We start from the raw sequence: 27257 nt of genomic DNA, 5'->3' as shown, positions 1-27257 counted from the left end.
CCCTGGGTTTGTGTGTACCCTAGAGGAATGTCTTGCTTTTGAACACAGCACATAGCTGAATTTTTGTGGATAGACTTAAGGAAATACCCTGTGCCATGTTCTGGGTCAGATGTTGCCATCCCTCACCGACTGGGGGTACCTGCAGACCAAGACATGGGCCAGGTTCCTTTCTCGTGACAAAAGAATGCCCCCCAGGCACAGTTTGGCTCCTCAAAGCCCAACACTAATTTCTAAGTAAAAGAAAAAAATATATATGTGTGTACATATGTGCACATCCATGTCTGAGGAAATGCCTCAAATCTCCCATTTCATACTTCTTGATATCTTTATATTTTACAATATCATCCAGAGGTGGTTGTCCATTGGTCTTCAACTGCCAGCAACACTTCCAGCATTTTCTTGGACTTGGATTCTTTGTCACAGAAAAGACAGCTTCGAGGCACCAATGCCTTGCTTTCCCTACTATCTCATTTGTTTTGAAGTCTACATGGCCAAGGTTTCACATGTCAAATGTGCAGCATGTCAAAATGTCATTTAAAGATCCTGGTCACTTTCATGTAGGGTGTTTCTTGATACAATAGCAAGGCATTTAAAACACTGGCTCCAACCATCATCTAGGTCTTCAGCAGCTGTCTGGAAGCAAGTTGCTAATGTTTTGTGTTTAGTTTACAGTTGGCAGAAGTGGTAACAGTACCTTAGCTCAATTTTTCACATGTGGTGGAATTGTAGGTTATTGATCCTGCCATAGGCGCAGGATCTCGGTATAGCAGTCAAAATTAATCCCAATGGGAAAGTAGCACTGATTTCAGATAACTGTATACTTAGGGGCTACCATGCTTCATTTCTGTAGATACTTTACAGGAATTCCAATAGTTAAGTTAAAGTTATTAAGTTAAAATTGTTTGTCTTCAAAATGAAAGCTATTTTCATCGTCTGAGTTGACAGCCTTTGTTCAGTATGTGTGTCAAACACAGCTCATTGAATTATTGTGTCAGTCTTCCGAATTTTCATTTAAAAATAATGGAGTGGAAACAGATATTTCAAAAGTCTTCACCAGCCCTGCTTTAAGGCAGGGAGAAAGACTCAAAAATGTCAGTGGAACTTTTGCAAACTGCTCTAGCAGGCGTATTTTCCTTCTTGTTTATTATTCTGCTTGGGTAGTTGCACTTTCCATCTAAGCAAAGTTCAGGCTCTATGAAACTATGGATGCTACATAGAATGATAACTAAATTATAGGGGAAACTGACAATAGAAAGGTAAAACAAAGCAAAAGCAATGTTTGGGTCACTTTGGCAATTATGGTAGGTTTTATTATGTATGTATACATTGTCCTGGCCTGTCCAGACTATTTTCATCTTTGTTCAAATATAAGAGAAGGAATTAATACCAACCCCACATTTTTGTGTGCGTGTCTGGTTTTGATATCGGAAGGCAGCTCATTCCTGCAGGCTTGTCATGCAGTGCTGCCTTTGGTGAGAGGCATTACCTGAGTGAGAAATGTAAGTTTTGGCACATGAAACACTTTCAGCTCCTCTGGACTGTTTCACTGCTGAGAGATGCAGAATACCAGCTGGCCACATCAGCTGCCTTGCAGAGATCCAGATGTGGTAGAGTAATGTAAACTGCTCTTTCCAGTACAAACAAATTCTATTAAAAACTGGTTAAAAGACCAGTTTAATTTGCCTTGTATTTTTGCAAATTGCTTTTTAATTATTCTTAATGACAAAATTTATTTCAATATAGGCACAAAAGAGGCAGGCAACCATTAGACATAAAAAAACCTTCCTTCTTTCCTCTATCATTTGATAGCAACAAAGAGTCAGGATCGCATATTCTAAAGTGCTTAACATCAGCACGTTCCACTTTGTGGATGATGGATGTTATTTTATGCCATCTGTCTAAAGGAACAACACCAAAATGTACAGCTCTGTCTCCTCAAATGAGTTTTATTTTGTGTCAGGATCCAGTTTCCATTTCCAGAGATGTCTTGGGTGAATTCTCCTGTGCAGACTACATCTCTTTTATTTCCATGTGTCAAAGATCAGATTGTCTTGATCCAAGATGTCCAGAAATGTCTTCTGCACTAGAAGAAGGTTTGGAAAATGCTTTTAACCTTGATTGTTTTTCCATTATTCTTGCCATTTTGGTATGATGGGAGATCATCTGGCCGTTGAATTAGAGTGACTTAAGTAGGCACCCAATTTTCCCATCCTGCAGGTCAGTCTGCTCTTGAATGTGTCCTTAGCCTGGCTTGGTGATCCTGACATTTGGGTGGGGTTTTTATGTGCCTGGCTCTTACATCAAGAACGTCTCAAACAGGCTTAAGTCAGGGATGCCTGCTTGCTTATCTCAGAGTAGGGTGATAATGGAGAGACGCAGTATAGGGAAGCTGGCATGCCTTAGAGAGCTGAGAACATCTGGTTTGGGTTAAATTGACAAGAAATAATGCACATTTGGTTTCAGCTGCTATATTGAGATGCCTTGTGTAGCAGTTTGGATTAATAGATAGCAAAGAATTGCAAATGCCTTTTTAAATGGGGAAAACGTAAAGGACCATCTTCCTGGCTGCCATGGCCCACTGCTGTCTCTTGTTGAACCTGCTGTCACCAGCACCCCCAGGTCTCTTCCTGCTCAGGCTCTCCAGCCACTCATCTCCTCCAGGCTGTGCCTATGTCTGCATTATGCCATCCCAGCTGCACCACCTGGCATTTTCCTTTGCTGCATTTCAGGCCGTTGCTGATTGCCCGGTGCTCCAGTCTATCTATCCAGATCCCTCTGCAAGGCCTCTCTTCCCTGCAGGGACTGAACGGAACCTCCAGTTTAGCACCATCAGTAAATGTGCTAAGGATGCATTCCAGTCCTGCAGCCAGACCATTGATAAAACCATTGAACAAGACTGGCCCTAGAACTGACCTTTGGAGAATACCACTGGTGACTATCTGCTTGATGTAGCTCCATTCCCTACATTGCTCCGAGCTCTGTTCATCACCTAGCGTAGGGTGAACCAGTTTGTTTCACAGTCAGGCAATTTCTCCAGAAGGATGTCGTGAGGGATGGTATCAAAGGCCTTACTGAAATCCAGACAGATTACATCCCCTGCCTTACTTTCATCCACTGCTTTTCCTTAATCCACCAAGCAGGTGACCTTATCATAGAGGGAGACCAAATTATTAAGGCAGGACTTTTCCTTGATGAGCCCATGTTAACAATGGCTTATAACAGCTTTGTTCTTTAACGACCTTTCATTATCCCCCAGGATAATCTTCTCCAGAACTTTTCCAGGCATGAGGTTAAACCAACAGGTCTGTAGTGTTTTGAGTCTTCTCTCATGCCCTATTTGTAATTCTGGGTATATCCAGCTCATCACAGACCTTCTTTGGTAAACTGTTGAGAGTGGTTATTAGCTGCAACATCTGCTAATACCTTCAGTACTCAGGGATGAATCCTATCAGGCCTCATGGACTCATGACCAACTGATAAAACAGATTCCTTACAATTTGGTGACCACAAATGGAAAGTCACTTCTCCCCTCATCATGGCCCTCCAACTCAGATGACTGGACAACTCAAGATTATAGAATCATAGAACGGCTTGGGCTGGAAAAGACCTCAAGGACCATCAAGCTCGAACCATTAATATTAAAAACTGAAGCAAAACTCTATGTTTTCCTCATCCTATCTTGTTAGGTGAATTCCTTCACCAAGCATCAGTTCAATGTTTTCTTTAAACCTCGTCTTGCTGTTGACATACTTTAAAAAGCCTTTTCTGTTGTTGCCTAACTCCATGCTGGCCAGTGTCATCCCATGTTTGAGCTTTGGCTTTTCTTGTTTTCTCCTACAGGTGCAAACTGCAGCTCTCCTAAGAGTTTTCTGTTTGGATTAAATTAGAATTCTGGCATTACTTTCATGTTTGTGCAAAAGGGAAGAATAGAATCAAAGAATCATAGAATCATTTGAGTTGGAGGGGATCTTTAAGGCCATCTAGTCCCACTCCCCTGCAATAAACAGGGACACACATGGCTCAGTTTGCTGTAGACAGTCACAAATAGTCACAAAAAAAGGAGAATGCTTGAAATTGTAAGGAAACATTGCGTTGTGAGCGGTGATGCTTTAAAAATGCATACATTTCTGGGAGAACCAAGGCAAAACTTCCCACAACTCCAGGAGGTGAATAAGATGTCTCAGCTTCTTTGTAGTAACCAAGGATGGGGAAGGTGCCCCACTTAGATGTATGAGGGAGGAAAACTCTGTTTTCTGCTGGTGGTACTCACATGCTCTCTGTGTTTCTCTTCCAGTCAGATGGGACCATCCTGGCTATAGCTCTGTTGATTCTCTTCCTGCTGCTGGCGCTGGCTCTCCTCTGGTGGTTCTGGCCTCTTTGCTGCACAGTGGTAAGTCCTCCTCACCTGTTCTGCTTTCAGCCTGCTGTCAGCTCCATGGCATTTCTGTATGATGAAATGTTAAGTCTTACTTAAGGTAAAATGCAGGGCAGAAGTGATGGGTGGGAAGCAGCAGGTCAACATTGTCTGGATGGAACAAATGAACAGAACAAAATGTTCTCAAGAGTTAAAAAGCATAGTTACAGAGCTGATATCTGAAAAAGGCAGACAAAATGTGGAGAAAACAGGAGGTCAGGGGAGGTGAGGGGCAACTGGGGACTTGAGATAAGCTTTTCTCTCACTCATGACCCTGCTGTCTGACTGCAAGGACCTGTCATATCTCTGTACATCTCTGCTGATCGTGCCCTAGGGCTGTGTTTAATCAATGGATATACAGATGGTATAGATATATATCCAGGAGCTTGGCTAATAGAATTTATATTGGAGAAATAAGAGAAAGTCACTCACCCTGTCCTGAGCTCATGAGATGAACTCCTGATGGAGCGGATCTCCAGAGAGATCTTTCCCCACTGGCAGTCAGCTCTTAAATGGGTCTAGGAGAGGTGCAGCCAGGCTCCACCCCTTCCTGCAGCACAGGTAATTGCCTGCAGCTGTGCTCCCATGGCTGACTCATTGCTTGCCTCAGGTGATCAATCAAAGGTTCAGGCCATGATTCAGCAGCCCCATACAGGCTGCCTTTTCCAGTGGGAATGGGGGTGAAGTGTGCAGTTCATTGAATCTCAGCCTTTGCTTTGCATCTCATTTACACACCAAATACAGAGCAAGAACTACTGTCAGCAGAACTGGGCATTGGTTTTGGTGTCAGGCTGCATATAATGTTTCAAATGCAACTTTTAAGATTATCCAAACTGACTCAAGTTTCTAGTCACTAGCATTGTTCCTGACTGTAAATCTCTTACCCAGTTTTCTAAGATTACACCATGTTATAGTTTATCTCTTTGCAAGCTGTGGATCCACAGGCACTGCATGAGTTGGTCATATCTAAAGGGTCTTTGTGTGAAATGTGTTTCTCTATATAAAGCAAGGATGAAAAACTTGGAGGAAAAAGTCTTAATCATCTGTGTCTGTTTCTGGATGGATAAGTGAGGGGTAGAATGCTTCTTTTCACGGTAGTTTGGCACTTTTGTCCTGAGTAGAAAACCAGAAAGAAAAAAATACTTATCTGGACTTATTGGAACAATAAAAAAACAGTTCTAAAAATGGACAAAGGATTAGCAGAGGGGTAGATTTCTGGAGTTGTTTGTCTAAACTAGATGGCCTGTTTCCAGCAAAGTCAGGCCAACTCCTTGGCACATCTGCATGGGAATTGATGGAGGTGAACCCATGTGTGTGGTTTGCACCAGGATTTAGTGGAGAACTGAGGTGACACAGAGGAGAGACTGTAAGTGAATTAGGGTTTTTTTTGAAGGAGATCAGTGAGGCTGATAAGAAGGCATGAGTGAAAGCAGAAGGTGTGGAGTAGAGGGACTGTGGAAGTACATGCATTGAGAGGGCAGTGCAGGACTGCTCCAAGGGGACGATATGGGGACAGCAGTCATAGAACTGTGCCGCTTTAAGTGCATGTCAAACATCCCTTTACTTGCTGGAAAGGTTTTAATTCAGGAACCTGTGTGAGATCTCTTCATCTATCCAGGATGGCAGAGCAGTATCGGTAGCAAACCAGCAGCTAAGATCCCTCACAGTGCACCTCGCTGTGCATTTCAGTTCTGTAAAATGTAGAGACAAATCCACAGAGGAGCACCCAGCCTGCTTGGTTTAGGGTGGGGAGAAAGAGAGCAGAGCAGCACTGCTTATTTACTAGTTTGGCAATGGCTCATCAAGGAATACAATGTCAGAAGTACAGAGTGAATTAAGGGCAGAGGAACTGACTTGCACAACAGACAAGAAGCAGGCAAGCAATAACCTCTAATAATCAAACCACAGACCCAGAGACAGTGATGTGAATTCAAGCCTGGGGACATCTCAGAGATAATTGTGTGTCTGTACTGAGGGGAAAAAAATCCAACTTTTTTCTTATGAAGAGTAAATTTGAGTGACAAGCACATTTCTAAACCCTGAAACTCCCCTTGGCATGTGTTTTAATTAAATAGGGATCATTACTGTCCAGCAGTTCTGCAGGAAAGACACCAAGCCAGCTTCACCCTGGAGTAAAGGCACTGAAGTCAATAGACTTACTCTGGAGATTTATCTGGAACTCAGTATCTCCTTGGCATGCTCCCATAAAGAAATGCTGTTTCCAAGTGTATCCAAGTTTATTGGTCTCAGAAGTATTCTGGGATGAAGTCTGGAATTTACCAGTCATTTTACAGTAGATGCAATTGTTGCTTAGTGGATCAAAATAATAATTAGACCTTTGCTGTGCCTGGTATAGGCAAAATTTCCCTTGAAATCCACAGGGAAATGCAAAAGCATGGGATCCAGGTGCTAACTTTTGAAGAGATATCAAGGAAGTTTATTCAACTGCAGGCAACAAAGAAGGATATTCTGCAAGGTTACATCTCCAGCACTGTACACATTGAAAGAATGATGACAAATACAAAGACATCACGGCAGGATGACCCCACTTTTCCTGAGAAGAACACATCTGCAAAACAGAAGGTGCCAGATCCTGGCCCTGATGATGCTTTTGGGCTTTTGACTTTCCGTAGCTGTTTTTTTCCCCTTTCTCCTCTTTCCTGAATGTGGGGTAACCAGGAGAGATCAGAGCACTCATAGGAGAACTGTGTGTGCTACAGGTTCCTTAGGTGCCCAAAGGTGACACTGAGTTCCAGGCAGGAGGCCAACACAAGGTATAGTTTTGATATAGACACAATCCAAGTAAATGCAAATATTGTAAGGCAAATAATAAGCTTCCAAAATAGTCTTAAGGAGGCTTTTGGAGGATATTATTAGATTGGCTTAGAAATTAAATTGGTTAATTTGTTTTGGATGTATAGCAAAGACATAATACGTTTGTTGAAAGTCATATGCATGCTGGGACAGTTCCCATGCTCCTCCCATTTTGCACCTCTGTAGCAATTGCCTGCTCAGAATATATGCACTCTTGCTTATTTTTATACTGCAGCTTCTTAAACTACAGGGGTGTGGCTGGCATATAAACGAGGTGTTGGTATTCAAGCGCTGAACACCAGTCTTAGCTCTAAAGCTGCTTTCTGGAAGGAAGCATGGAAGAACCCAGCAATTTGTTTGGCTTTAAGTCTGTAGTGCAGCTGACCAAAAGTTTTGGAAACAAAAATCTGGATGGAGAAAATACAGAATATATATATATATTAAAAACACATGCAAATTGTGGCTAAACTGGAGGAAGAGAAGGGGAGGAAATACATATACACTACAGTAACCCTGGAGAGTAATAAGATTACATGGTGCACATTGGCGTGATGGAGGTTATTTGTAAGGGCCCACGTATTCTGATTCCCACCCACTCCCATGTGCACATGAGGCACCACTTTTCTGCACTTAAAATGATTTTGGGAGAAGAGAATGCAGATTCATGAATTGTATGAAACATTAGTGAGACAGACTGAGAGATAAAAACAAAAATTTGCAGGAAAATTGACTTTTAGACCCCACAGCCCCTGTCTTTGGTTCAGACCAAGCCAAGCACTCACCTGACATAACATGGTAGCTCCACCAAAGCTATTGGAGCCTAAACTGGTATCCACTCTTGCTGCCACAAGGGAGTGTCTTCATTTATGTCAATAAAATACAATTGGAGCCAAAAGGTTGAAGCCAAATTCTCCAAAGTGTCCCTCAGTTTTGGAGTTTCCAACCCAAAAGGTGTTCCAGGAGTTCAATATTTAGAGAGTGCTAAGAATTGCCTTCTGAAAGCTCTTTGCCTTGAGATGATAGGCATAGACTTCAGATTACCAAACCACTTTCCTTGTTAATGCATCTCTTTAAGGCCAGATCCAAAGGCCAATTATATTAATCCTAACTGCCTTCAGCACCTTTTGTTCCAGACCACAAAGAGACTCAGTGTAGAGGAGGCACTGTTGTTCTTTGCTCCAGTTGTGCATGGAAAGCAATTAACTCAGTAAAAGTTCTTTCTTCCTTTGTTTTTTTTCGTGGGCTCCTCTCACCTCTTCCAAAGAAAGTTCTCCTAAGCCCAGCTGAGGAGAAATAGCTCATTAGGACCGAGTCTTAACCAACCAATAATCTCGCGAGCAATCAGTGAGTGAGAGTAAGGGCTTCTGCAGATAGCTGAAAGTAGCTGTGATGTTTTCTTTAGTTCAGAAAATGAAATTCATTCATTTGCTCTTCCAAAGCAAGTGGGTCATGCACTTGGAGCAAAACCCACTGATTCTGGCCTTGTTTGTCTGTATAATTGAAATGGCCTAGGAAAAGGAATGACCTTTGCAGATGCTTTGTTTTCTCATGCATTCCCCAGAGAATTGCATGTCAACCCTATTCGGTTGCAAATTATATCAGAGTTATTTATATGGAGGGCTGCTTTTTTTTCCCCCTCCATGATGTCATGTCTCCTCTAAGTGCATGGATGATTCTGACATGTCTGTTTTGAATTTTTGCACGTCAGCTTTAAGTCTTCTCTGTGAAGCAGTTTTGTCTCTCCTAGTTTTAATGAGTTCAAATTGAGATTACTGAATCCTCTTCCAGGCTAAGTAGAAGTCAACTTAAAAAAAAGTTCTAGATAGTGTTCCAATTTGACTTCATTTGCCCCTGGGAAGAAGAATGTACTCTTTTACAGATTTAAAAACAGAGACAGGCTCCTGCTTGTATTAGAAACCTTGAACTATGGACAAAATCTCCAAGGATTTAATGGATAGTTGCAACACAAGGCAGATAGGAAACAAATAGAAAGGAAACATTCCTTTATCCAATTCATAACTATGCTATGAGACTCTGTCACAGGATTTAGAGGAAGAAAGAGAAAGAAGGATCCAGCAGATGGGTCATTGTTAATGTTATTTTTTAAGAAACCTTGCTTGATATGATTGCTGAAATACATATTCCATATTATGAAGAAGAATGATAGCAAATAAGAGCAAAATCTGCTCAGTTAAATGCATTTTTTCCTTCCTGAATTTTTAGTTCTAGTTAGAGGCAAAATCCTCTATTTCGTTGTACTGTTTTCTCATGTAACCCTCATTTTAAGTTATATTCTGTTCCATCTTAAAGCAGATACGTTTCACTGACACGGAACATATTGCCTCTATTTATCAGATAAAACTCCAGGGACAGTAACTAAGTATGTGTTTTCTGGACTCTGCAAACTGGTGGAGTTTTCTATGCTCCCAGGATGGAAAACATTCTAGACACATTCCTGGAATATGCAAAATTTGGATTCAACATGTGCTGTCTTTGCTTATGCCTGAATGGCTACAGAAATTTTTATGGCAGCAGCAAATACATCCTCTCCATGCTTTTCAGTTTCCAGTAGGTTGGCTAATAGGATTCTTCTGCTTTCATACTGGGTTGTTCAGCAACATCTGCTCTGTGACATCAGGGTAGGTCAACTACGAGGGACCTGTGTCAGTCCTATATGTGCTGAGACCTGTGATAGAAAAGCAAAGAATTGCTTTACTGTCCTGACTTTTCATGGTCAAGTGTGCGGAAGTGCTGACAACTACTCTTGAAGTTCTTTCCTTTGCTGAGGAAAGCCAGTGGTCCTGTCCATCCCCCAGGCCTTGACTTCTTACCAACCAAAGACCATACTGTAATTTGATTGCATGGCAGTGTTGTAGAAATGCTCAGGTATTCCTAACCTAGCAAGCAAATATGGTTGCTTAACCACATTTTCCTTCTTGCAAAACAGGGACAGGAGATACAGTCGCAGCAGCAAGCCCAGAAATGGCTTGGGGTTATCAAAACAATTGCAGCACACATGAACAAACACTTAAACTTTGCCAAGTTAAACTAGCCTAAGCATTTTGCTTGGACAAGCGTGCTCCCAGCTGATCGCATTCAGCAGGTCCATGTGTGTCATCTGGTGAGGCAGAGGGAAGGCGAGAGGTGCAGCCCAGAACAAGATGTGGTGGACTTGAGCCTTCTGTGCCAGTGTGGGCTCTATCCTCTCTGGGTTCCCTGTAGCAGTATTTCCTTTCTTGTACTTGAGTAGTCATTTCTCTTTGTGCAGCTGTAAGGCACTGCCTTTCAGTTCTGGGCTCCTGTTATTCCCACTTGGTGTTTGCTTTGCTCATGTCAGGTGGCAGAGAGCTCCCATTTGCATCACTGCCTCCACTACTGCACAATGATGGTCTCATGCACAACCCAGGAGAAAGAAAAGATTTGTACTGTTTGTAGAACCATAGAATATTTTGGGTTGTGAGGGACCTTTAAGGTCATCCAGTTCCAACCCCTTGCATGGGCTGGTTGCCACCCACCACAACAGGCTGCGCAAAGCCCATCCAACCTAGCACTTTCAGGGATGGGGCACTTCTCTGGACAACCTGTTCCAGTGTCTCACCTCTCTCTGAATAAAGAATTCCATCTAACATCTAATATAAATCTCTCCTTCATTTAGCTTAAAACCTTTGCCCCTTGAGCTACCCCTATCTACCTATGTAAAACACTGGTTTTCCATAGAGAGGTAGGCTCCTGTAACCCTTTCCAGATCTGGACGATGAGATAAGATGTATATTTTGTATATGACAAACTTCCAAATTTCATACAGGCTCAAAGGAAGAGAAGACTAAAGTCTCCCCATCTCTGGATTTCTCCAAACTAACCAATCTATGCAGCCAACTGGTGGGTATTCAGTTGTTTTTAGGAGTGCTCAGTGCTTAATAATGCAAGGAATCACTCTTTTTTTTTCACTTGGTCATATAAATCAATTAATGCAAGAGTGTGTATGTTGTGAGAAAGAATACAAATATGTGAAAAATACAGCTATCCCATCATATCCAAGTCTGTAATTTTAAGATTTTCCAGTGATAGTGGCTGAGAAGTTGTGTGTGAATGCTTAGCTGGACCAAGTGTGTTGGATGGATTATCCTCATCTTTCATGCCAATGCAAATCAGAGAAACTCCACTGAAACCCACAATGTTTCACCAGAATAACATTAGAGAAGGTAGTAAGACTAGTTCCAGTAGATATGTTTTGGATGAGTGAGATATCTGAAATTTTTCAGCGTTTTGTTTGGGTTAAGTTTGTATCCAAACTTTGGATTTGGTTTTGGGTTTGGATTAAGGGTTTTGGTTCAAAGATGGGTCTGCTGAAGAGTGACTATTATAGTGACAAGTAAACTAAAAAATCTGAAAACGTGACTAGAAAAGCCTTATGTTTATTTGATGCTTTGTACACAGGAATCACTAATTGTGTCATGAGATGTACAAGAGACTGTGTTGTTGCCAACTTCTTAGGGACATCTCATTTGTCCCTAATGCAGTCAGTGCTTTTGTAGCCAAGGCTTGACCCATGGTTCTGCTGCACCGGAGCAGGACAGGGGGTGCACCTACATCACCTCTGAAAGGTCATCCCAAGCTTCCATGTGGACTTTGTGCCTTTGCACATAAATAAAGATTCAGTGTTGGCACCCAAGCACGCAGGGTGTTTAGCAGAGATTCCTCGAGGACCCCAAAGGCCAACAAAGAAAGACCTGCTGCCCAGGACTGGGATATGTGGAGTGGGATGTGTAAAAAGGACTGATCCAGCCCCAGTCTCCTCCCAAGCCAAAGGCACATGCTCCTCATTAGTGGCTGTATTGCATGACTTGGGGTTTGCAGAAGAAAATAAAAACAGTGAGCTCATCAGAGAAGTTAAAACAGCAGTGAGGGAAATTTTTGTAAATATTTATGTCTTCGGGGCCTTTAATATGATTGTCATTTTCTCTTCCTGCATTTAAATAGCTAAGCTGTTATTGTTTGGGACTGTGATTTTGTTTTTGAAGGGCAATCTCTCAGCCTGTACATCTGCACCCCATCTCTAGGCAGCCCCTATGCTCAGTATACAGTCCTGACAGGAGCGCAGCACCCCAGCAGCATCCAACTCATTACTTTGTGCATAAAGGAGGAGCTGCTCCATCCAGATGGACTTAAAACTACAGGAGAAATTCCATCCCTGGGGCAGCTGCATTGACAGGAGTGACTGGATTCAATGTTGCCTGCAATGGCTGTGCACTGGGGTCTGTTGCGTGTAAAGGAGAGAGATTTGACGTGTCTGTATGCAACTTCTTTCCCTTTGGAAGATTCTCTGTTGCTCTTGGAATGGAGGGCTGTGATGATAGCCAACTGCCTGCTGAGCTCGAGATGCAAATTTTTTGCATGAAATAATAACCTCACGCCCACATAAACTTAAGCTGTTTCTATGGAGAATATCCTGGACCGGTCTAAAGCCTCACCCTGATTGCTTTTTTAGTTAGAAATCCTTGAAGAACTTTGAAGTGTATGTGCATATATACATGTACATATGTATGTAAGTACAATATATGCAGATTTTAAAGAAAACCGTATGAGAGTGGGATATAGTGCCTGATAATGTGAAAAGCATTCTTTAGGTGAGCAATGAGTGGGACAACATTCTGGAATGGTGTATTGCTCTGGGAGACAGCAATTACTCCTCTCCAATGTCTCTGGGGCATTTTGTTTCACCTTGGTTTCTTTTCCAGTCTTTGTGCAGATGCTAATTAATTTGAGGCAGGATATGTGTGTGCAGTGGCCAGTAGAAGGACGTGCTGAATTTAACATGTTAGTGCAGGTAAAGCAATGGTTGTTACCAGTGTGCCAGCATTATGGCTCCTATTGGGATATCAAGGAGCATCCAGGGTGTATTACTTCAGATCTGCTGTCACTTCACGTGGAACAAGGATCACATAATGAGCAACATTTGCATCATTCTGATTTACCACTTTTTTTTCTCATTTATTCTTCCAGATCATCAAAGAGCCCCCTCCACCTCCTGCAGAAGACAGTGAAGTAAGTAACAACAAGATTTTGTTCAGCTTCCTTAGAAGAGGTTATGATTCTGCTGCATGGTAGAGTATGGATCATGGCAGGAAGCTGGTAGGGAAGGAGAGCAGAGGCAGACGGTTCTTTCACTTGGTCAGAACAGCACTGGAGGCTCTGATTCACAAAAAGAACAACTCTTAAGTATATGCTTAACTTTGAAGTTAATGGAACCTAAACATACGCTTAACTGCTTTCCTGGAATGGCACGGTAGTGATTTTAGTGTTTAGTGCATACAAATCCTTGTGGCAGCTGAGCACTAACTCACAGTGCTTATCCTTTGGACTTCAATTGCTGTGAGCAAAAGCAGCCCACAAACTTTGCAGTTGTGCCTGAAGATGACAGACCAGACTCTGAGCAGATATCAAACCCAGCACAACCATCTCAGTGCCAGAAGAGCTGCACCAACTGGGCGAGTTTTAATGGAGGAAAACAGTAAAGCACCAATTGAAACCTTTGGCTTAATTCTGCTTACTCTTTTAGATGAATCCAGCAACAAATGGTTTCAAGTTATGTCACTGTCACTTAATTAGTAGACTCTCCCTAGAAATCTGCCCAGTTTTTCATCTTCTGTTTTCTGTATCTCCTGCTCTCAGCAGATCTCTTTTCTTGCTTCCAGTTTTGCACATGGGATTTCATTGAAAAGTCAGTCAGCTGCGTCCAGGGTACATCGATTTCAATAGGAGTTTTTCCATTGACTTCATCGGGGTTAGGATCTGTTCCTCTTAGCTGTGCAACAGAAGACTCAGATGCATTCTCAGAGTGATTTGGATTGCTAGTTCCTCTTGCTTTTTGCCTCTGGAGGCCAAGTCATTGCATGCTACAGTTTGGCTTGCTGAAATGATCCTCTGCTCTTGGTGATGTCTGGCCCAGGGACAGTGTGCTGGTGCTCTATGCCAAGGTGGAGACCTTTAAAGCTCAGTGCTCTGCGGCACTACCAAGGTAGAATCCAACCTAGATTCTGCCTGCATTGAGCACAGCAAAATAGTTGAGAGCAGCCGGAGCCAAGGCTGGTGCAGGAACCTCTATCTTGTTAGCACTTGTCTCCTTCAAAACAGGCCTGAAGCAAAACTCCAAATTTAAACATGTATGGACCCAAGTGAGGTTTACATTTGGGTCCAATGCTGAAGTTATTTCTGAAGCTACACATCTCTGAGAATAACATCACTCCATGCATCCATATACAAACATCTGTCTTATTTTCCAAGTGGCCATTGTTGTTTGGGCTGTATGGGTATCCACTAGTTTTGCCAGTTTTGATCCTTGGAATGAAAAGGAAAATACTTGTCTAAAATTGCACATGCTCCGTTCAGCTTCACATATGCCTCCAAGCCAAGGGACTCAATTGCTGAAGTTAATTAAAATACATCATTCTGGAATGCCGGTTCTCTGGCCAAGGACTGGAAGGGGAAATTACATCTCTGTGCTAAGTAAGAAGGCATACTTCGTGTACATGGAAGCCCTTCTAAAACCAGTAAGTGTTGCAAAAGCTTACCGGTTGCTGTAAAATTGAGCCAGTTGCAGCAGACCTCAGGTTCATTCTAGTTAAACTAAGGATATCTCTGGATACCTCTGGATGTGTCATATTTTCTCTTTGATTCTGAGAGGAAGAATCCATGCAGCTCTTAGGATGGAACAGGCCTCAGTTCATCAGTCTGTTTCACAGCTTTCCTCTAACAATGTGTTTGCCAGCGGCTTCTCTGCAGAGAAATAGAAAAATTGCATTAATTTGCTACCTGTAGGTTACCTGCTTCCCTCTTAATGCAGTGTATACAGTATTCTAGATGTTGTTCCTACTGTTTCTGTTTTGGGACCCTGGAATGAGGGGATTTAGCTACAACAATAGAGACTAATCTGATAGCACACACAGGATTCCACACCTACTTTCCACCATGTCATATCCCCTAAACTCAGTGCTCAGTATTCTAAAGCTACCTTGTACAGTCAGCAGCCAAAGGAAAACACACTTTTATACTGTTTCAGAAACTGGAAAGCATCAGAGCAGTGCTCAGAAATCAGTAACGCTTGGAGCTGTGACTTCTGTGCTGCATGTTTTCCCCTACAGAAGCCTCCCACTGGTGGAAAAACAATAGGAGCTCTAAAAAGATGCAGTTTGTTGGTCTCATTTACTCTTATAGAGCTGGATCCACACAGTGGGATTAACAGTAACATGGTGCTTTCAGAGAGGACTGAATACTCCAGATTTTTTACTTTGCTAAAAACTAATAGAAGATGGAGTTGTTTTTCTTACAATTTGTGGATAGCTTTCTCCCCTGTAGAAACCATAGTAACTACTCATCTCCAGAATGAAAAAGTGCTAATCCCTTAAGCAGCAGCATTGCAGTTACAGTGTGATTCTTTTCTTCTAAAAGCCTTGGCAAAAATAAGACAAGAGGAATTCCTGCATCAGCAGATTTGGGAGCTGAGGCCCACATGTCTTTGCACTGCAAGGAGAATGCGTTATACTCTAACAATGAGGGGAAAGCAGCATTGCTGTCAGAAACCCACCAAAGGTTTTATTGAACTCTGCTTTAAAGGCGTTTTGAGACATATTGGAGCCACGCCCACTGTTGGAGAGGGAATTCATTACTGGCTAGAAACTTCCAATTAATTCATTCTGAAATTGCAAATGTTGTCAACTCACCGCTGTGTTCTTCAGACAATGCAGGATGCTGGAGCAGACTGACCCCAGATGAAGGACAGATGGTTTTACTTAGAGCCAGGAAAGATTGAGTTAATACTAATCGGAAGAGGTGAATGCCTCAAGGAGTCAGTGAGCACCTTGCTGGCCTGCGATTGACTCAGTGATAGTGGATCAAAACCGCATTCTTCTATTCCCTGTGAATAGGAAGGCTCTTTCTATCCATGCTGGAGGAAGACACAGCTGCTTTTGTTCAAGCGCCCATCGCTTTCAGGCTGGGCTTATTGGAACGACTTAGATGAGAAGTGTACCAAGAAGCTGAAGTTGGTTCTCATTATTGCAACCCATCTTCTACAGAGAAAAAAAAAAAACGGCATTCTGCAGGGCTTTCCAGCTTCTAGCAATTTCCTTTCCACTGCCTGACCTAGGGCTCTGCTACTGGGCTGTTCCATAGGACAAGTTCTGACTGGGTCATAAGGTGCACTCCCCACTGTCCCCAGGAGGCACATGCTCTTCTCGTTGCTTTCCTGCCCTTCTAAACACCTGGCAGTGTCAACACAGAATCACAGAATCACCAGCATTGGAAAAGATGTCTAAGATCACCCAATCCAACCCACTAAACCATGTCCTGCGTGTCCTATTACATCTAAACATGTGCTGTTCTTATCTTTATTTGCTGTTGTGGCTGTGCTTTCTCCCACAAAATGGATTCAGGGACACAAAGTGCCCTGAAACTTGGTAAAACCAGACAGGACACCAACCGGATGACCTGAGCACACCCTCTCCTCATCAGTAAAACCCAGTTTTTCCATGCTGCTCAAGCCCAGGCTCCACAGTCACTCCTAACATGGCACCACGACCAAGCCACCAACCAGCCTGTAATTGGATAATCGTTTCGCCTGTTGTCATCCTGCCCACATACACCAAAACACACACACACAAGAAAGTCCTGGAGGGAAAGCACCATTCAGCACAGTTATGAGATGTTGAAGGTAATTATTGCTGTCATGGAAGGCCTGCATGAAAAGGAGGATTTTAACTCACTGTCTGGCAGCTATTGTGAAGTCAGCAGATGAAACCTTCTGTCCATCATGATCTCTTTGTGAACTAATTTCTTTCACCTGCAACTGAACAGTCACAAAGCCAATGAATGGCTTACAGGGATGGAGCTGCTTGCACCGTCACTTATTGTTGTTTATTAATCCTTTCCAAACCACTCTACTCTCTCTTCCTGAAAAGCCTTGCTGGGGAGATAGCAAAATAAGCTCAGAGAAGTTCCGATGAAATTTTTTTTGTAGACACCAAGGCAGGAAATGTATTCTGTTATTCCTGAAATAAAGCCAGGTCGCAGCAGTATGCCAGCTCTTTTCCTTCCCCTTTCCTCCCCTTTTACAATGTGTTGTGGAAATCTGGGAGGAACCTATTGAGATACAGGCATTTAAAAGAAAAAGAGCTGGGATGTTATTGGAAACAAATGAGGTGTAAGCGTTACTTCATGAAGGTGTGGTCTTTTATAACCAAATTTAATGTGAGATATCTAGGCAGATCCAGCGCAACATACTCGACTAGTGTAGAGGCAGTGAGCCGTGGGATGTATTCCCAATGCACTGCGAGGTGGGGACATAAATCTGGGGACTTCAGGTGTTTTGTTCTGTAGAACAATTTCCTCTGTGATTTTGGGTGTGTTATTTCACTTTTCATTTGCTCTTTCCAGTTGTTCAGCTTTTGAGCCATACAGTGGGAATCATTCAGCGTCTCTTCTTCTCCTACATCAATACAGGGGCTCTCTTTTAATTATGTCCCATGTACACTTTACCCTCTGAGGATATATGCTTCAAGCAGGATCTTTACCATGGATAAACCAGGAATTCCATTAAATGCTGGTTTTCTAAGCAGTTTTGTCTCAGGTATAATCAAATAGGTGGATTTTCTGGTGCTTAACAAGAGCTGAGCTCTCTCTTCAGCCTGCTACTTAGTAGAGCACCAGTAGAGCATCTTCTCTTTGATGTTCTTATGATTTTTTAGTTCTTTATGACAATACTCTGCAGGCTTGGCTGGAAGAAGCGGAGATATGAGAAACGCCAAGGGCATGTTCTTGAGAATGGCTCAGGGGTGGTTAAGATTAGGCAGGGTTTATCCAGTTGTGATTCAGATGTCTGGTCCACGAAAGCAAGAATGAAATATTTCTTAAGAACCAAGAAAATTGTCCTCCAAATCTAGCAATGCCTTTGCATTTGGGAGGTGGTCGTGCAATTTGGAAGTGGGCCTGGTGTTGGGAGAAGGGGTTGAGGTGTGGGAAGCTGCAATCTGGGAGGACAACGAATTTCACATCCAGGTTTCCTCTGCTGTAAAATTAGATGATAACAACAATTACTCAGAGGGCTGACCGCCCTATGTCATACAGTGCTTTCTGCAGGCAGAGCTCTATAAATGCTGAATTCTGACAACATCCAGGCTTTGCAGAGACAACTGTGAAAATAATTATAAGGGTGGGGAGAGGAGTAATTTGTCCAAACTTTTATATCTGGCCGATTTCAGTTTGAATTTTTACCCTGAGTGGTTCCATGTCCCTAGTGGAGACTGAATTATCCTTCTGTTACCAACAGATGAGGTTCCCTCAGGTCAGGGTCAAAGCATACAAAGCCCAGCATGGCCTCTGAGATAAACACATCTTTGTTTTCTGAAATCCAGTGGTGATGAACCTGGATCTCTGACAGTGAAATGTAGCTCTATCCTTATTATTATTATTTTGTAAAAGAAACTCTAGCTCCATCTAAAGCAGATTAGAGGGATGGAAAGATGCCAAGTTCTGCACAGTCACTTTCCAGCATCCTTAAATGCACTTGGATTTTCCAAGGCTGCCTTTTGTGCTGCTGCTGGGTCAGAGCTGAAGTTCCTTACGCAGTTCTTCCTCAGGAAAAAACCCCACTGTAGTGTAATATGGGCCAAAGTGAGCTAGGATGTGATAATTCATCCCCATGGTATTGGCTCAGATCTTGTGAATGGGGCACTGAGCTGGGATGCTGGTGTGGGGATTGTGTTCCTCCTCATTCTGCTGGCTCCCCACTTTGACCCCCAGTTTTCCAGTTACTTCACTTGAGCAACTCACGTGTGTTATGAACGCATTTGTCAAGTGTGTAGGAAATCATTGGGTTGTTGTTGGCTTTTTTTTCTTTCTGCTCGTGTTGCAAAACCTCCCATGCCCTTCAAAACATGTAAACAGGCTCATCCGGAAGAAAGCTTGTGACTCTTTTGTTTTTCAGATGTTTGCTGTAGTCCTTTTTTGCGCGTGTGGTGTTTCTGTTGTCCTGGCAGAAGCCCTCCTATCTTAGATTGAAGCAACTTGCAGGGCTTTCAAGGGCTTGTGGGGAAGATTTCCTAAACCTTGGTATTTCCTGTTGTGAGAAGTCCAGTCTGTGCTAAGCTGAAGAGAGAGAAAGAGAGAATTGCTGAAGGAAAATATTTAGATGGCTTTGGTTCTTTTTTTTTTTTTTTAATAAAAAAAAGTCCTCATGGAAAACTTCATGCAGAGATATTAAGTTCTTAGGTTGCAGCAAAGAGCCTCAGCTACTCCAACGAGAGAGAGGGGATCAGCTTCGAAGGAGAGGAGCTGTGTATTTATGATTCATTTGCCCACTCTCCTTGAAATCAGGGCAGATTTTGCAGCCTGATTGATGGTTTTGGTTTGTTTTAAATTAAAACAAATTTGTTTAGCATGAAAAGCATAGTTTGTCTCAGATTTTTATCCCTCCTCCCCAGTTTTTCAGTTTTCCAACTGGAGAGTTCGAATTCAAAGTATTTTTGGCTTTCCCAGTTTTGGAAAGCTCCAAAGTTCTGGAGTTTTGCCAAATCCCTGTGAAGAATTAAAGAAAGAAAGGAAAAAAAAAAGACAGAGAGAGACCATTTTTCATTTCTCTCCGCATTTTTCACAGGAAATACTGAACGTTTTTGATGGACTTTGCTTTTCTGCTTTGCCAGTTCACAGACTGAGTTGTAGAAGTTAAAGGGAAAGGCACTGCATGGGTCAGAGCGTATGTGCAGTTCTTACAGTGTACCCATATTATGTAGAATACACCTATAGAAATTAAAAAGAATGAAAGGTCCCTTTAAAACAAGCAAATAATCAAAAACACACGTTCTTGCTGGAGCTTGATTGTACCCTTTGGGTGGTGGTGGTGTTTATATTATGAAACATTTTCTTTTCATGAGTGTACATCCTCTGGAAAGCAACCAGCAACGGACCACTACCTTTACAGCACCAGTTCTTACAGGCTGAAAGGGCCATACAACCAGAAACTATTTACCCCTTACCAACTCAGTTTCTGCTTTCTAATAGTGCAACCCTTTCCTTCTGTTTTGTAGGAGGAAGATGACGATGGTCTTCCAAAGAAGAAATGGCCAACAGTGGATGCTTCTTATTATGGCGGTCGAGGAGTTGGTGGCATCAAGAGAATGGAGGTAAATAGACACCAGCTTATATATCAGAAAATCTCAGTTGTGAAACACTTGGGCAGTTTAACCAAAAAGCTTGGGAGGCAGGTACAAACTTCACACTTTTGTGCATCTGAACCAAATTCTTTTCTATATAGGAATATTTGAGAGCCAAATAGAAGGCCTTAAGTCTTAGGACAGTTTTTTCCTCTACTGCAGAACAATGTTTGTGCCTGGGATACATGGGCAACATTCCCATGCAAATTGCAACAAAATATTCTTACAGTTTTTCTCAAGCACTTCCCCACCCTCATTTCTCTGCCGCTGTCATTTCAGGTGCGCTGGGGAGAAAAGGGCTCCACAGAGGAAGGCGCTAAGTTAGAGAAAGCCAAGAATGCCAGGGTCAAGATGCCAGAACAAGAATATGAGTTCCCCGAACCCAGGAACCTTGCAAACAACATGCGCAGACCTTCCTCTCCTCGGAAGTGGTACTCTCCAATCAAGGTAAGTCCTGTCCAGCAATGCACCACATAAAGCATTTCCAGATCTGTGTTAAGTAGTCTATTTTCACCTCCATGGGTAAAGATGGAGAACTTTAAACTGTGATCTCAATGTGCTGGTAGAGGAGCTGTGCATAAGGAAATCCCTCTGAACAAGTGACCAGGGACAAGTGCTATAGAAAGGAACCATATGTGCAATGGCAGTTTCCCATCAGGTTAAACAGATTTCAGGGTTGCATTGCTTTCTTAGACCCGAACAAGCAGCTGATCAGTTACAGTAGTGTAGCTTCTGTAAAGTTCTTACAGATTCCACTGTGCTTGCAAAGTTAGTCCCTTTAGTCAATATTGCATATTCTCTGAGATGTAGGGAGCAAATTGCATTTTCTTTCCTGAAAGAGGGAAGAAATATGAATGGAATTGCTCCTAAATGTCACCAGAGATGTTCTGAGAAGATCAAGGATTGCAGGGCAGCACATGGGTGTCTGCCAGCAGACATGGGTCACAGGGCCAGCTTCATCCAGAAGGGATGCCCTGTGAGAAGATTTTGGCTGTATTAGAATGCTTGTGGAGTGGAAAATCAAATTCATGCTGATATCAGGTCAGAATCAATGCAGAGCTGCTCAGCAGTCGCCCACAGGAACTGGGAGGGCTCTCCTGTGCCATCTGAAGCAAGCAAGCAACTGGATGCTTCACTGAAGCAAAACCCTTCAAGTCACATGTGAACGTTCTTCCAGGATTAAGAGAAACAAACCACATGCAATAGATATCAGTGGCATCATCCACTGATGATGTGTGAAAACACTCCAGAATCAGAAAGCTAATCTCTTGCCGTCAGGACATGTTGAGATGTTTCTAGCAAAGGATTCTCTTTGTTACTACATTTTTCAGGGTTAATCCTTTCGGAAAATGCTGAGACCCTTCTTGTATCTTTTCAGTTCATGGCTATTTGTAGCAGCACTGCAGTAATCAGAAAAGACTAAAAATGCACAGTTCATATCTGAGTGCAAACCCTGCACTGCTGGAACCTGGATCTCTTTTTGAAGAGTAGTCATTCTGGTTAAAATATCTCTACAGGCAATTTTGTTAAACCCTCTGATGTTGAACACAACTTAAACTTTATTCTAAGTGAGGAAGTGCCTCACTGCTGAAACAGAGTTTTTAGTCCCCTGTTTTCTCCCTGTCTGGTAGCAGCCAGCCCGGTCAGACATACTCTATCAGCTACGTTATTACGACACAGATATATTTCACTGCAGTACACCCAGGTTTCCCTGCATTGTATCTTGTTACCGATCAGCCTAGCAGTGCCCAGAGGAATTTGGGCAAGTAACACGTTTTGGCTTTCCTCAGTCATTGATCTTGCTGTTGGTTCAAATCCAGCAATTGAAATAGCAAGGATGCACAAGGGAGTACAAGTGGTTTCCGGAGGATACAGAAACGTGAGCCTCTGTGAAAATTTGGTCCAATGCCCTCTCTCTTTTCCCCCTTTAAGATTATCATCTAATAAACATAGCCTACCAACAAGTCATTTGCAATTGTGCTATAATGACTTCAACATGTGTTCATGAAAGTTATTCATTCCCTTGGTGGGACAGGTTACAGACTCAACTGTTCTCAGTTCAGAGTCAGGAATTCAGTAAGCACCATCCCATATAGCTGCTCCTTTGTTTCTGAATTCATTGCATTGTCATTTACATTAGTGCAAAGTGTTTGTAAGATACACCAGTCCCATCTGGGAGATTTTCACTCCTACTACGTGCTCATGGAAATGACCTCATCCAGCTGAAAGAAGCAGCTCAGTTGCTTTTGTGTGCTGCAGTCCAGATTCAGGCACGCAACATTATACTCTAACCACCTAGGAAATGACAGAAGCACTGATTTTAGCACAAAGAGCCTGAATACATGCTCAGGCAGTTGGAATCCATGTGGGCACCACTACCTGAGATCATTAGCTGTGGGAGCTAGGTCTTTCCCATTGGAGATAATGCTGAGTTTCTCCGCTCTATCTTCACCAATTCATGATGTTGGATGACAGTCTCAGGAGATTTTCAGTTTGTTTTTAGAGATTATTCTGCATGGCAGAAAATGAACTCAGGAGTTTGTTGCAGCTTTATCCCAGCTGGGAGTTCAAAAGAGGCTTGAAGAAAAGATTCAATGTATTTAAGTTCAAGTTCTGTTCTGATTCTGACTAGCAACATCTTTTGCTTCATAACAGCAATAATTCAATTATTAGGGGACTAAGTGTATTAGAAGTATCTCATGGGTGATATATCTTCCTGTTTCCTTTGGAAAAGTCTCTCCTTTCTACCATTCAAAGTCTACAGTATAAGGACAGGTCCAATCCAAAACCCCATATCCAAATACTCCCTATCTTTGGCATGTTCCACATCTGGATAGTGTTCAGCAGCCTGAATATGTGGATGTGTTTGCCTAATTATTAATTGCCACCACACCCCTTATTGAGCTGTATCCAACACTTTCCCCACGTATAACCACGAGCACTCAAAAAAAGCAGAGGGGATCATTCCTGTGAAGCAGAGGTCCTGCAATTACTTTCCCTGTGCAGTAAGGAACTAGCAAAATTGGCATAGCTCATCAGCACTCTTGGCAGAAGCTCTTGTCCAGAAGACATGAGCATATGAAGATGAATTTGTGTTGTGCTGTGCAGGGAAGCTATCATGGAGTTGTAAGAGGCAGAGGAGGGCAAGGATGGACAGCCTATTAGGTCATTGGGTCTGCACTCTCAGCCAAAGCAGCATTGCTAGCTTGAGTCTGTCCTTCACTGCTTTTTCCATTCTGGTTTTTAAAATAACATAGAGGCTTCCACTGCTTTTCAGGGGGAATATTTCCCAGTCTACTAGACCTCACCTGTAGGAAATGGCTCCTGATACTCAAATTTTCCCTCATCCTCAAGGTCCAAATGCACTCAGCTCCTTTGATTGGAGACATTAAGTTTCCACCCACCCCACTGGGCTGTTTGAAACACCTCTTTGGAAGGTGGATTAATATGCATGTGGCAATTTACTTATAAATGAAGTGGGCAAGGAATTAAATCTCAGAAGCAGTGAACCAAGGTGGCTTGAATCTGACAAAGAGCCAGGAAATTCACATTTTAGGGCCAGCAGGCCTCCTTTTCTCCATGCAACACAAGCATCAGCCTTACTTGGAGTTCTCTACCTTTTGCCAGTTTGTCTGATGAAGTTTTTTTTCCCCTTACATCCCTTCTCCAGAGTGGTGTCCATATGGTAGGTAGACAGCTGTTAGCTGAGAGTGGATAGATTGCTGCTAGAAATGCTCCAGGGCTTTGTTTGCTGCCAAATTGCAGCTACTGACACTTAACAGATTGTTTCTACTGTTGTTGTTGTTACTCTTATTTGCTGCTGTTACTTCTTAGCACAACGTCAACTGGCTTACCCCATTTTTAAAATATCGCTTCAACAATTTGAAAAATCAGTGTAAATAACCCAAGGAGCACCACAAGTCTAGAAACTTCTCAAGAGACTTGCCAAATCCTCAGTTCATCTGACAGAGGGAGGAGCAGCAGAAAACGCAGAAGCAAGTGAAAGATCATAAAGGATTATGAGGATTATGCCATTTGGTTCAAGACATGCTCCCTGCTGCAGCCAGCCACCGATCTTCTATGCCTTGGTTTGGTTAAGAGCTTTTGTCTCACCTCTATTTCAGCCTCTGCTTCTATCTGCATCAATCTCTTCTCCTCAAAGCATTACTACACTTAGTTATCATAGAATCATTTGAGTTGGAAAAACTCTTAAAGATCCTCCAGTCCAACTCCCCTGCAATAAGCAGGAACATCTACAGCTCAGTCACATTGCTCAGGTCTTGGTCCAGCCTGACCTTCAATGTCTCCAAAGATGGGGCATCCACCTCATCGCTGTGTTTGACTCAAAAAGGCCAGTAGCAGTCTCTAAACAACTGTACAAAAGCTACCATAAGACAAGGCTGAATTCACTGTTCATCCACAAAAACTCACCTGCAGGACCTGTCTCAAGGCCTAGGTTGAAGCAACGAGTAATCCTCCCAAAAAGAAACCTCAGATGCATCCTAAACTGAGGCCACTTAATGATTTGCTGTGCTGTGTGACCCTGACACATTTTTCTAGCTTTGGTCTTTCCTGTCCCTGTTTGCAAAGCTGATGTAGCACATCTTCCTCCCTGGAAGAAGCCCAAGGGCAGCTTAGATCTACAGTCAGCTTACAAAACTGCCTCTAACTGACAACATACCAGGTCTCAGGATCACTCTAGGCACCAGATCATTCGCTAGACTACAGTTCACGCAGTGCTGACCTAACCATTAGGAAGATAATATGTTAATTTTCAGGCAGTACCTGAAGTGACCCTTCTTCATTTATCGTCTACATCTCACTGTTTCCACTTTCTGGACTTTATATCTAGGAGGACACAGCTTTATTTGCCTCCAGCCCATTTTTTTTGCCTCCAAGCTACCTTGTACTTCAGTTGCAAAAGAGTTTCCAACCTAAGAGAGGCCCAGCTCATCTACTGGAGAGTACAGAAGTGCTTCTATTTCCAAATGAATGCATTGCCATTTTCATTTCTTTAAGCAATATCACCCTTTCCATGATCCATTCCCCTTCTTCTGCCCAGATGTCTCAGGATCATGAAGCTCCATTCAAGTTCCCAAAGATGGGTCTTCTTGTTTTTTTCCCAAGAAATCTCAGTAGAATGTTAGAAGTTAGGACTGTAGTAAAGACCTTTTTATTCCATGTAAAGTTGTAGTTTTCCCTCTGGTTTCTCATAGGAAAAATGTATGAAAAAATGTACTTATTTCTTCAGTTGTCAGATGGGACAGGAGACCAAGAGCTTCCATGAGCTCTGATGTAGGGGCAAAGATGGACTCAAAGGGAGAGCTTTCAGATTGGAAGGATGGGTTTGGACAGATTCACAGACAGGGATGGTTTCCTCTGGTCTAAGAGAGGCTGTCCAAATGCAGGAATCTGACAGAAGAGGTTCTTGCTTCTTCCTTTGAGAATTAGACTTTCCTGGCTCTCACCTTAGGAAGTCTTTTTTTCGCAGTATCCTATGGAAAACAACATCTATGCAGTCATTCTGTGTCTGTCTGTCTCCACCCATGTATCCCTCCAACTCCCAAAAAAGCTTTGAAACGTTGGCTTAATACATTCATTGAGGAATGTAGGTGTCAGAAAGGATTATGGCCCTAATGGTTTCTTTAAAAGGGAAGGAGGAGACTCCATATATGCCCTTGAGAAAGGAAGAGTGTGCATTGAGTGCATTGTGCATCAGTTCTTTAATTAGGCCTATCAGAGGCTGTGATGTCTCTGTAATGGATATGTCAATAAGTAAAGTATGTTGTTAACCTCCAGAGAAATTTTTACAAATCTTTGGGTAGCATTCACTTAACAGCCTCTGGGCCAAATGACATTAATTTGAAGATTTTGGTAAATTCCTCTGCAGTTTGTAACATATCCATAGTGTTCCATTGAGCCAGCCAACATGCTGCATATACAGACATTCTTCTACAGACCTCCTGGAAGGTGAATCCATTTTGAAAGTGAAATCCCAGCATAATAGAATGGGGATACAGCAGAGAATTGTTCAGCAGCAGATATATGTTTCAGAGCAGATGATTTGATGGATGTTCCTATGCTACACAGCCCTGTGCTGGTCCTTCTCACCTCATTCAGCTCATCTGGAACACAACTGCAGGCCTGGCATTACATTTCACTGCTGAATTTCAGTTGGAATCAAATGCTTTGTGTGGCAGAGCAGCACTGCAGGGAGGAAAGGCAGGGTATGGCCCCACATCTCAACCAACTGTTCTGTCACTGAGAGATTTCAGCACGCTTAGTTGTCTGGATTTGTGCCTGCTCACATGGATCCGAGACCACACAGCAAGGTAAGCAGTTTGTCAAAACCAAGGCAGTGTGCACTAGGCGACTGACAGTGAGCTCATAGGAATGCAGTATTCTGAAAGACATGTGTCATTGCCTGGAGAAGATGCCAGTGCCAACTGGTGTGTGGGTGTGAGACCTGGTAAGGCAATCCTCTGCATGCAAAGATAGTTAATAGGATAGAATACTGTCATAGAATCACTGAAGTTGGAAGAGACCACTAAGATCACCAAGTCCAATCGTCAGCCTATCCCCGCATGTCCACTAAACCATGTCCTTCAATGCCACATCTACCCTGGTTCTTCAGTCACATTCCACTGCACATTGTTTTGACACATAAATCCAGAGGAGGAGGAGGCAGAGTAGTGAGGAAATGTGGCATACAAATTCAACAGATTTCTGCATTCATTTAGCACTTTGCCAGAACCATGCCAGAAATGGAGTAGGTATGAGATTCTCTCAACTCTGGAGATATCTAAGTCACCAATTTTGGAGAT

The 27257-nt window shown here is 42.7% G+C and overlaps 1 protein-coding gene and 1 long non-coding RNA gene across 2 annotated transcripts in view; one reads left to right on the top strand and one right to left on the bottom strand.

The window, feature by feature from the left end:
- ANTXR1 (ANTXR cell adhesion molecule 1) overlaps positions 1 to 27257 on the top strand; it is a 90451-nt gene that overhangs the window by 43212 nt on the left and 19982 nt on the right. The window contains exons 13-16 of the mRNA XM_085242818.1: positions 4295 to 4390; positions 13232 to 13273; positions 20308 to 20403; positions 20713 to 20880. Coding sequence (XP_085098944.1) covers positions 4295 to 4390; positions 13232 to 13273; positions 20308 to 20403; positions 20713 to 20880 — 402 coding nt within the window. The remainder of the gene's footprint in view (positions 1 to 4294; positions 4391 to 13231; positions 13274 to 20307; positions 20404 to 20712; positions 20881 to 27257) is intronic.
- On the bottom strand, positions 1102 to 27213 carry LOC146542817 (uncharacterized). Its single transcript, XR_014887961.1, has 3 exons — positions 15949 to 27213; positions 8011 to 15004; positions 1102 to 4444 (listed from the first exon to the last, which is right to left on the bottom strand). It is a non-coding gene; the product is annotated as an uncharacterized LOC146542817 (long non-coding RNA).

The sequence above is a fragment of the Meleagris gallopavo genome, chromosome 24 (genome assembly GCF_905368555.1).
Source record: "Meleagris gallopavo chromosome 24, MGAL_WU_HG_1.1, whole genome shotgun sequence".
Classification (NCBI taxonomy): Eukaryota; Metazoa; Chordata; class Aves; order Galliformes; family Phasianidae; genus Meleagris; species Meleagris gallopavo.
This window is presented reverse-complemented; position numbering and strand designations above follow the sequence as displayed.